General features: G+C 49.5%; 1 protein-coding gene across 1 annotated transcript in view; it reads left to right on the top strand.

Annotated features, from left to right (window-relative positions):
- Nucleotides 1–2988: 2988 nt before the first annotated feature.
- The window catches only part of SLC25A22 (solute carrier family 25 (mitochondrial carrier: glutamate), member 22), a 29568-nt gene continuing 22921 nt past the window's right edge, over nucleotides 2989–9635 (top strand). Inside the window, exons 1-2 of the mRNA XM_010562560.1 lie at nucleotides 2989–3104; nucleotides 7258–7383. Coding sequence (XP_010560862.1) covers nucleotides 3085–3104; nucleotides 7258–7383 — 146 coding nt within the window. The 5' untranslated portion in view covers nucleotides 2989–3084. The remainder of the gene's footprint in view (nucleotides 3105–7257; nucleotides 7384–9635) is intronic.

Raw genomic sequence — 9635 nt, 5'->3', positions numbered from 1 at the left:
GTGCTGATGGGAGGTTTCCTGAGAAGATGCAAGCCCTGCTCTCTGACCCTACTCCCATAGGAAGCCCTGGAGCTACACCCCTACTTGGCTGCAGAAGCTTTGCTTGTCTGCTTTTGTTTGCATTTTTTGGCTCCTGAGAGCACTGTGTTCCTGGGGAGATATACTTATGTCTTTACTTAATCTATTTCCTTTCTAGGTTAAATGTATAATGTTGTTCTGGATTTTTTTTTTTTTTTTAATATCCTATAAAATTACCAGCATTTTCCTCCCAGCCTGTGTTTTTCCTCCTCAGGCTGCAGGACTGCAGCTCTTTTCCTGCCCTGGGAGGATCTGAGACCCGGCTCTCCCCAGGAACTCCCTGGCCAGGGCGCTGGAGGCTTGATCATTCACCATCTTTTAAGGGACTCAGGGAGTTCTGTAGATTACAACAAAGTGCTCAGATGGAGTTTGCAGTGACTTTGGGTTTGTTTTGCAAATGGTCATTTGCTGGAGCTCTGTTTAAACAAACAGAGCTCAAATAAGCTTTCCAGTTCAGTGCATTAAAATCTCTTAATGCATTAAAATCCCCTGGCCATGGACATTCAGGCCTCCGTTGTGCCAGGTGCTGTATAAACAGTTATCAAGTGCTGGTGTCTACTATAAAATGATCACATCATTCTCTTCCCCTTGCTTGTCTGCGAGTTGAATAGCTTTTGTTAGGGGAGATGATACTAGTCCTGGCATTTGCTGGCCCTATGGCTAGCACCAAGGAAACCTGTAACTCTGCCTGGTTTTAAACTCAGGAAGATTGTTTTTACCCCTTCCTGCTGTGCAGTTGCAGCAGGAGCATCTGTTCCTTGGTGGGAAGCAGCAGCAGTTTTCCAGCTGGGTCAGACAGCTGGGGAGGGCTTTGCAGTTACCGGGCAGGTGGAGAGCTGAAGCCAAAAGTAGAAAGAAAAAAAGAGAGCAGAGAGCTAAACCCAGCTGTCCCAAGTTCCTCTCAGTGCAGTAGCATCTTCTCCCACCCCCATCACGCTACTTGTGTCAGCAGATATGAAGCAGCCCTGTGATACATTTGTGTGTCCATCAGTCTCTCACTCTTTCGGCTACCTGTCAGTGGTGAATATTAGCCTTGCTGTCTTCTCTTGCCTTGCCCTTTACGATGAGTGCCTGGCCTCCTGGATGCCTCTCTGCAGGGAAGACTGCAGCAGGGGCAACAAAGGGGGGAGTTTGCCAGACCTTGGAGTGGGGTGTCAGGACCACTCGGTGCATGTATTTTGGCAGAGCTGCTGCCTCAATAAACAGAAATATCCTGTTGAGGGTAGAGACATTATCAAGTGAGTTTTCATGGTTCAGGGCTTGTTTATGCCAGGGTTACAGGCTTTCAGCAACTGGTCTTCCTATATTTTTATATTTTGGTCTTGTTCTTGTTAAATTGATAGAGAATTAGATTAATCTGAAACAAACTACTCTTGTGGATGTGCATATGAAAGCACATGCAGCCAAAGGTGTAAGCAGTTTTTACTCAGAAAGTGCAGACTTAGCTTATCTGGAGATTTTTAAGGTCTGCTTCCACAGATTAGTTGAGATCAGGTAAACTGTCTGAAGAGGGGTCACGGAAGGGATAGAAGGTGTAATACTGTAGTGTACTGGGTGAGGTTCATGTGCAGTGTTTTGGAGAGGAGCCCCTTTCCTTAGCGAGCTCTGTGTGCTGGTCTCATGGCTTTGCCTGAATATGGGACTCCAGAAAAAGCAGTTTTAATCTCATGTTGTCCAAGCATGGGACAAGTGTTTTCAGGCTGCCCTGTCCTTGGCACTTCATGTGACAGGGAGGGGAGCAGGTCAGTGCTGAACTGCATGTGACCTCACCCGCTCTCCTTCCCGTATCTGTTTGCACCATCAGCAGCTTTTTACACTTTCAGGGACCTTTTATTCTCAGGAATGCCTTTGGCCCTCAGGTTGTGTCTCCAGAGCAGAAATGTCAGCCTGAAAGCCACCTTGTTGGATGTGAGATTCCATGTGGCTTAGGAAATCTGCAATTAAGGGGCAAATTTCATTCCAGAGGCAAAGGGCAAAGATATCTCCTCTGCTTCTGGCTCGCCACCCAGGTGGCAGCTGGAAGGGCAGAGGGAGGATAATGGCTGAGTGCTGCTGAGATGCCTGATGGAAGCGTGGGGCACCTGATTCCCAGGTTGGAAGTGAGGAGGAGACAAAGACACTTCCAGAAAGCTGAAGGTTGTGGCAACTTCTGAAATTTTTTCCAGAGTCCAGATTTGTTTGTGTAGTGACTTCTACCAGCTCTCGTTAAACAGGAGCAATTAGGAGTCTTAGAGAGAACCATTTCCCGCAGACTTGGAGCTTCAGCGCTGTGCCAGTAGACACTGAGCTCAAAAGAGTGGTCCAAAGGGCAAAGTCACATCAATAGCTTGGGGAGGGAGAGGCACTACTTAAAAGACAATGTTGGCACAAGATGGAGCATGGGCTGTCTGTTTTGGCTGGGAAATAGAGGAAGGATTGTAACCACTGGAGGAGCAGGTTTTTGAAGACTGTCCTTTAGAAACAGCATGTATGTGTTGGAGGGAGGTCTTGAATGGGTCTCGCGATGGCATGTGATTGTCTTGGGGTGGCTGGGTGGACCTGCAGAGAGTTGGAGGTCCACATGGTGCTGTGTGAAACGCTCCCTGGAGTTCCAGAGAGCTGTGATGGGTACATCTGTCCTGGACGTTGGGCAGAGCTCGTGCACTGCCTGGCTGCTGCGCTTCCTCACATGCTGCTGGAGCCTGATGACTCTGGCAGCTCTTCCCTCCATATGTGCTTGTATATTTATATATACACACACATTTATAAGGCTCCCTCTGGAGCTCAGTCTCCTCTCTGAGGTGACCAGGTGCTCCCTTAAGTCACTTGTTCCTCAGCTGGCCTCACCCTGCAGTCTGCCCAGTAGGACCTGAGCTTCAGGCAGAGTGTGTCTCAACTTTGTCTCCTTGGTGTCTTTCTCTCCTTTCCCAGGAAGAAACTGAAGTGAAAAAGAAGTGACTGAAAAAGAAATTAAGGAACAATTTGAAGGAACAGATTCATTTCTTAACAAGATCAAGTTTGAATTAAATGGCTGATAAACAGATCAGGTAACTTTTAAAAAATTTTTGAGTTGTTGGTTGTACTTTAGACTTTTCTTTTAAACTCTTTCAAACTTAATCCGTTTTGTGATACAGGAGGTTGGAAGAAATCACCTGATCATCTCTTCTGGCCTTAAACAGTTCTGATTCCATCTCTGCTCCTTTCCTACCTGCTTTTTTTCAACCTTCTCTTATTTTCTGTCTTTGCCATGTTGTCACATCTCTGCTTTCTTCAGTTCTTTTTTCTCGCTGTCTTTTTCTTTCTGCCGTATGCTTTTTACCCTGCATGAGTCTGTTCCTTTTTGCTTCCTCTTTCAAAGGTCAGCTTGACCTGCTGACTTCAGCTTGCTGCCATCAAGGGAGCAAAGCGAGGGGATGCAGTGCTTGTAATTACAAAGTCCACCTAGATGGAGCCTTGTGCCCTTCTTCTAAAGCCAGTCAATGCTTGAGTGATTGCAGGAACATGAAGTACCAACAATAATCAGTGACACTTAAGTGCACAGCAGGAACTTAAGAGTGTTGGTCCTGGCATATACAAAGGCTGGATTTGAGTCCTTTCTGGAAATGAATTGGGATGCATCTTTTGGAAAGATGCAGTAATACCCATAGCTTCCTAAGAGCTGTGTCAGCTGGATCTGCACAGTTCTGCACGTGGGTTTAACTTTCTGCTGCTTATGAAGTTGCCCCAGATAAATGACTCCTACGTGGTGTGGGATTCCTGTGGGTTTTTCTGTGGTCCTCTTCAAACATCTAGTTTTGCAGGTTACCAGCTCAGGACAGGAGGGGTCAGTGGGTGAATGAAACCTGGTGACAGAGGGCCAGGACTTGGCAATGCCTGAATGCTACAGGCAAGAGGGCTGCCCCTTCTTAGCGTTTGCCATGATTAGGGTATCTTTCTGCATGCCTGCCTTCTGAAAATGAAAACAGTCCTGAGCTGCATTGATAACAAGACAGCATTGTGGAGTGTTTATGTGCCTAGATTTGCCCATCATCAGTTACCCAATTTGGAGAGCACTTGGCACTCTTCTTTTACACCCATGAAGGGCATGCTGAGATTCACCTCCATGGAGCCTGACAGGTGTATGTGCCTGATAGCCTCAGCAGAGCAAAAGGACCACATGTCTGTGGCAATGTGAAGCTTGGTATTTTCAAGGAAGGGAAGATGTGTCCTCCCAAGATCTCCCCCAGCCCCTCCAATGTGCTCTTGGCAGTGTGAACAGGAGCTTGCTGGCTACAGGGACTAGTTAAAAGGGCTGAGGAGGAGCACTAGGAGAACTGGGATGCCATTCTATCCCTTCTCATGTTAAACTGAGCAAATGGCTTTATTTGTATGCTAGCCTGTGTTGTCCCCGTTTCACTAAGCCCTGCGCACCTAGGTAGTGAGAGGCAGTAGCTGTGCAGAAGCTAAATAGGACAGAGAGACCAGGCACAGTGGATTCTCATCCCGTGAGAGAGCAGAGAGCACCGAGGTGAAAAGTGGGATGTCTTAGCCCCAAGGGAAAAAACTTTTGACTCGGGTGCAGTGCCTCTGTCGCAGGTTCTTCTCTGTGCCCCAAATCCCTCACGTCTCCTGCTTAGGTCATCTCTTCCGTCTGTGCGACCACAAGTCTGCAGTGGTCACAGGCAGCCAAGCCAAGGAGATCTGTTTAAGCTTGGAGGATCTACCAAACCATCTTTGCTTGCAGCGTACATTTGTCATCCCTTAGCAAAATAAGATTGTTACCAAAAATCTAAAATCCACAGCAGTGGTTTGCTGCACAGCAAGATCAAGGGCATTGCATTTCTGCAGCAGTGGACATGGAACTTGATCTCAGCGTCTTGCCAGATACTGCTATGTAACCCATCTGCACTAGTCTCCCTCTGCAGTGCACATGGGGGAACCTGGGTAGTTGGATTCAGGTGTGATGGGGGTGTTGAGCAAGGGTTTCTCACCCACAGAGTGAGAGGCTCTCTGCAGCCCATGTTGTCCAAATTTTTGGCTTGCACAGGCACATCAGACTATTCCCCTTTATTGCTGGGGTCTGTGCTGAAATTAGGGAATCTTTTGCACTTAGGGTGCCAGCAGGAAAGATATTTGCCACGTGTCTGTGTTTGTCTCCACCTGATATAAACCCTGTGATGATTTCACTATTGGAACAGGTTGAGAGAGGCAACTGTTTGCCTGCCCTGGGTGTTTCAGGGACACTTAGAGAAGTGATGACAGTGCTGAGGCTGGAAAGGGGAACTGGTTGTGCCTTGCAGTCTGTGACCTGCTAGCAGTGACTTCAGAGCTGAATGTGGGGAGGCTGATGTGATCCTGCCTTGAAACACCCTCCTTCCCAATGGTGCCTCCATCTTGACATGCTTTTATCTGGTCTCTAACCTCCTCTTTCAGTGTGAGTATGGGTTAAATAAGGAGAGCACCATGATGTGAAGCTTACTGTTTGGAATTTTCCCATGTCCTGAGCACAAGTTGAGCGTAGGAGTTTGCAGGCAAATCTGTTCCCTTCTCAGGCTGCGGTGCAAAGATCCCCGAGGCAACCGAGTCTCGAGCTGGTGAGATCTTGCAGTCTTGGCCCTGCACTGAGTTCATGCACTGATTTGGGCCTACCTTCCTAACATGCTGTGCTTGTTTTAATCTCAGTCTTGTTTGGGGATATGGGCTGAGCTCAGGTCTGTCTGTCTGCCCATCCTCAGCACCTCTTCTTCCAGCAGTGCCAGCCCTGGGGCTGCATGTGTGTGTTGTATTGGTGTGGGTATTGAGAAGGAAGGAGTTCTGGCTGCAGGAGAGCAGAGGCTGAAAGGAGTTTCCTGGAGTGTCAAGGTCATGCTTAGCACTTGTGGGCAAAGACTTTTATTTTTTTTCCACCTCTCTTTTGTCTGCTTTCTCCAGGGAGACCTCAAGTTGAAACCCTGAGTCTCCATATCCTGCCTTTCCCTTGAGCCTGGAGCTGAGAGGCAGCTCTTTCAGCATGGCCACTTACTGATCCTCTCTGCAGTTGCCCCTTGATGCAGAGCGCTCTGCAATGCCGCTGGGGGAGAATGTGTTTGCAGAGCTTCAACCCAGCATGCCATGGCCAGCCTCACCGCTGCTGCTTCCACTGGGTAATGCAGCCTGTGCCCCCATCCAGAGCATCATGTCACTGTCGTGAAAGTCAGCATGTCCGTTCCCGCTGTGGGAGGACTCAGCCTCACCGGCTCACCCAGCTGCAATCTAGGACTGCTGTCAGCCGTTAGTTTAATATCTGACACATCCTGTGTTCAGGGAGCCATATCCTGTGCTTTATTGGAGGGAGCTGACTCAAACAGGCTTCCTTTGTCTCTGTGTGTAGTGGTTTATTGAGCATATAAGTGCTGGACATTTTTCGTAATTGAATTTGCTGGGAACCCATGTTTGGCTAATCTGGCTTTCACTCAGTGCCATGTGCAAGAATTCCCTGTAGGAGCACAAAGGCAAGCAGAGAAAGCCCTGCGTTTTGGAAGCACACGCAGCCAGCCAGGTTTTGATTTCCCTGAGAGGTATGAGCTCATGTCTCTGCATCGCGGCCATGCAGGCTGCCAGTCTGGTGGTTTCGCCAGACTATTGGTTTGTGTGTGTTCTCCTCGCTCCGGGCGCTGGGTCTGGAAATAGTTTCCTGGAGCTGCAGCCGTCTGCTCCTTGGCTGCCAGCTGGGCACTTCTGCTGGGCTCATTCCCACGTGATGGTAGCAGCTGATATGTCATGAACCTCTCATTAGGTGTGTATCTGATTGTGGTGCTGAGAAGCATTTGCCAGTAAACCTACTGGCTTGGATGCCATCAGGCCCTAACTGAAGTCAATCCATGTTGTAGACGGTCCAGCACTGTCTTTTCTCCTCTAGGGACAACAGAAACCCTTGGGTCCTGGGGAACAGGGTTTTTCCTTGCTCTGAGTGATGTGTGGCTTAGCTGTTTGGCTCCACTCCACTCATCAGTGGTTTGTCCTGATGTGATGTGCTGCTTTCCCCTCCTCCCCTCTATGTATGGCAAGGGCCACGCTTTGCCTTGAGGCAGAGCTCCCTTCATGCTGGAGGGGGGACAGCCTTGTTGCACAGTGATGTGTTAACTCTGGACATGCAAAAGAGCTCTGTTCTTTCCTCTTTCCCTCCCCTGACATTATGCCAGTGCTAAGACATCTGTTTCTCTGCATCTCGTCCCCTTACAGTTTACCTGCCAAGCTGATCAATGGAGGGATAGCTGGGCTGATTGGGGTCACCTGTGTATTTCCCATTGACCTGGCAAAAACTCGCCTGCAGAACCAGCAGAATGGCCAGCGGATGTACACCAGCATGTGAGTACCACCCGCATGGGCAGAATTCCCCGGGACTTTTGGTGGGGAGACCTTCCACTTTGTTACCTCTTTCAGGTGTGTTCAGCATTTCTAACAACTGGGCTGTCCCCAGGAAAGCCGGGGGACAATCTTGAACCAAGCTGTGCTTGAGCAGATAAAGCAAATAAAGCAGCTATTCAGGCTGCTGAGCCCAGCAGGCAAGATCTCTGCAGAGGACACTTCTGTTTGCGTGCCTTGCTTGGGAGCAGCGTGTTCACTGTTATCAGGGCTCAGGACCAAAACACAATGAGCCCTGTTTGGTTCTCTGCTGGACCACAAGCAGGTGCATGAGGGAATTTCTGCCTCTATTCTCTTTCCATGGCTCTCATATTGGAGGTGCTTCCTTTGCTGTGTCAGTTGTAAAAAGAGGAAGCAGTCACCGACTCCCAGTCTAGAGCACTGCATGCAGACCTTTTGAAAGGTCACAGGTTGACACACGCTGTAGTTACCCCAGCAGTCCTATGTCAAAAAAAATTAAGTGCTGTAGAAAAAGAAGGCGTGAATATATCCAGCCCACCAAATTCACCTGGGATTTGTATAGGATGCTTAGGGCTGTGTATCTGCTGGGAGAATGTGCACCACACTCAGCCCAAGATGCTTTATCCTAGGAACTAGAGTCAGGCCTTAGTTTTCCAAAAGTACTGGTGTCATTGAGGGGGTAGAAGGGACTGGGACTGATGATGTGTGTCCTGTCCTCCTGCCACCTTGTTCAGAAGTAGTGTTATCTGCTCCCTGCTCCTCCACACCAATACGTTCCTCTTTCCTGCACAGGAGAATTTGAGACAGAGTGGGAATAGGAAGGAAATGCTTTGTATGTTGATGGTTTTAGTCTCCGGGCCTCCTTGCTCTAGCTGTCGACACGTAATTATGCATGAGCTCTGGCGTGCCGTGGCAGACTGGTGCTTCCCCTGACAGTTACAGTGCTCTCTGCTCCCTGCGTTGTTTGTGTGCCCAGGCATGCTGGCAGGACATGGCCTCCCATCTTGCCTTGCCTCTCCTTTTTGTTGTGTCCTGCTCCTGCCGCTGCTGCAATTTGCTTCTCCTCGCTGAGTGTTGTTTCTCCCCTGACCTGATAGGTGACAGCAACAGGAGTTTGGGCAGGGTGGAGGATTTGTAGGCTCCCCTTGGGAGTGTGTGCCAGGATGCCTCACCTCTGGAGAGGGGGCTCAGTAGGAGAGAGGCTTTTAACCTCCAGCAGTCGAGTGCAGATCTGCTCCGTAGCCAGGAGTTGTTGTGGGATGAGGCGCCGTTAAGGAATACACAGGCTTTACCCTGTATATTTGAGCTGGCTCCTCCTAAGAGTCTGTGACAAAGCTTGGATGTGAATGAGTAATGCTGGAGGTGTTCCTCTGGCATTGGCAGCAGCTGTGGGGATAAGTGAAAGGGTCTTTGGGGGCTGAGGGGCCAGCAGGGACAAGGAAATAATGGGGATAACACATCGTCTAGACAACATCAGGCCATCCTGTGTCCTACCTAAGCAAGTAAGGGAAAGGCACTAAGAGGATGCAGTTACCATGCATGGAGCATGTCTTGAGAGACACCCTTACGTAAGCTAGGGATTTGGGAGGGCTTGTCTGAGCATCCCAGTTACAGGGTCTTATTTTTGGGAAATACTGTATGCCCATCGATACCAGATCTCAAAGGTGTCTGCTGAACACCCAGGAAGGCAGCAAGTTCATATAAAATTTTGGCTGTCATGCCTTGCTTCTGCTCAGCTCAAGAGACCTTTGGCATCAGGGGAGCCTTTCCTTTGAAACAGACAAAGACACTTGGGAGCAGCCCTGAGGGCAGGAGAGAGCTCGGCTTTTGGGCTGCACTGCCCCAGGTATGTCATGTATAATTTTAGTTGGCTGTTGGCTCCCTTTTTCCAGGGAGAGGAAAGAGCTGGGCATGGCCTTGGCTCCATCGCGCTCTGCTGCAGCTCGAGGGGCGGGAGTGACACGCAAGCCTTACGGTGAGGTAGCAGGGCTGCCTGAGCATGGTGGGGAGCAGCTCTTCCTGCTTCCCTCTCTGCTGTGGCTTGTTCAGAGCAGCACCGCTGGCTCAGGAAAAATGCCTTGCGGTGGAAGAGCTTGTTGGGGGGTAGAAGAAAGGTGCCCCGAGATGTCTGGGGCTTACGAATTGGGGGGCTGCTCTCAAGAACAAGGTGGGTGCATGCAAGCTGCAGGAGCTGGGGCAGGGTGCATGAAAGATGGGGTCCCAAAGGATGCAGG

This window comes from Haliaeetus leucocephalus, unplaced genomic scaffold (genome assembly GCF_000737465.1).
Source record: "Haliaeetus leucocephalus isolate CR32 unplaced genomic scaffold, Haliaeetus_leucocephalus-4.0 Scaffold161, whole genome shotgun sequence".
In the NCBI taxonomy this organism is placed as follows: domain Eukaryota; kingdom Metazoa; phylum Chordata; class Aves; order Accipitriformes; family Accipitridae; genus Haliaeetus; species Haliaeetus leucocephalus.
Note: the sequence above shows the minus strand (reverse complement) of the source record. Positions and strands in the feature narration are given on the sequence as shown.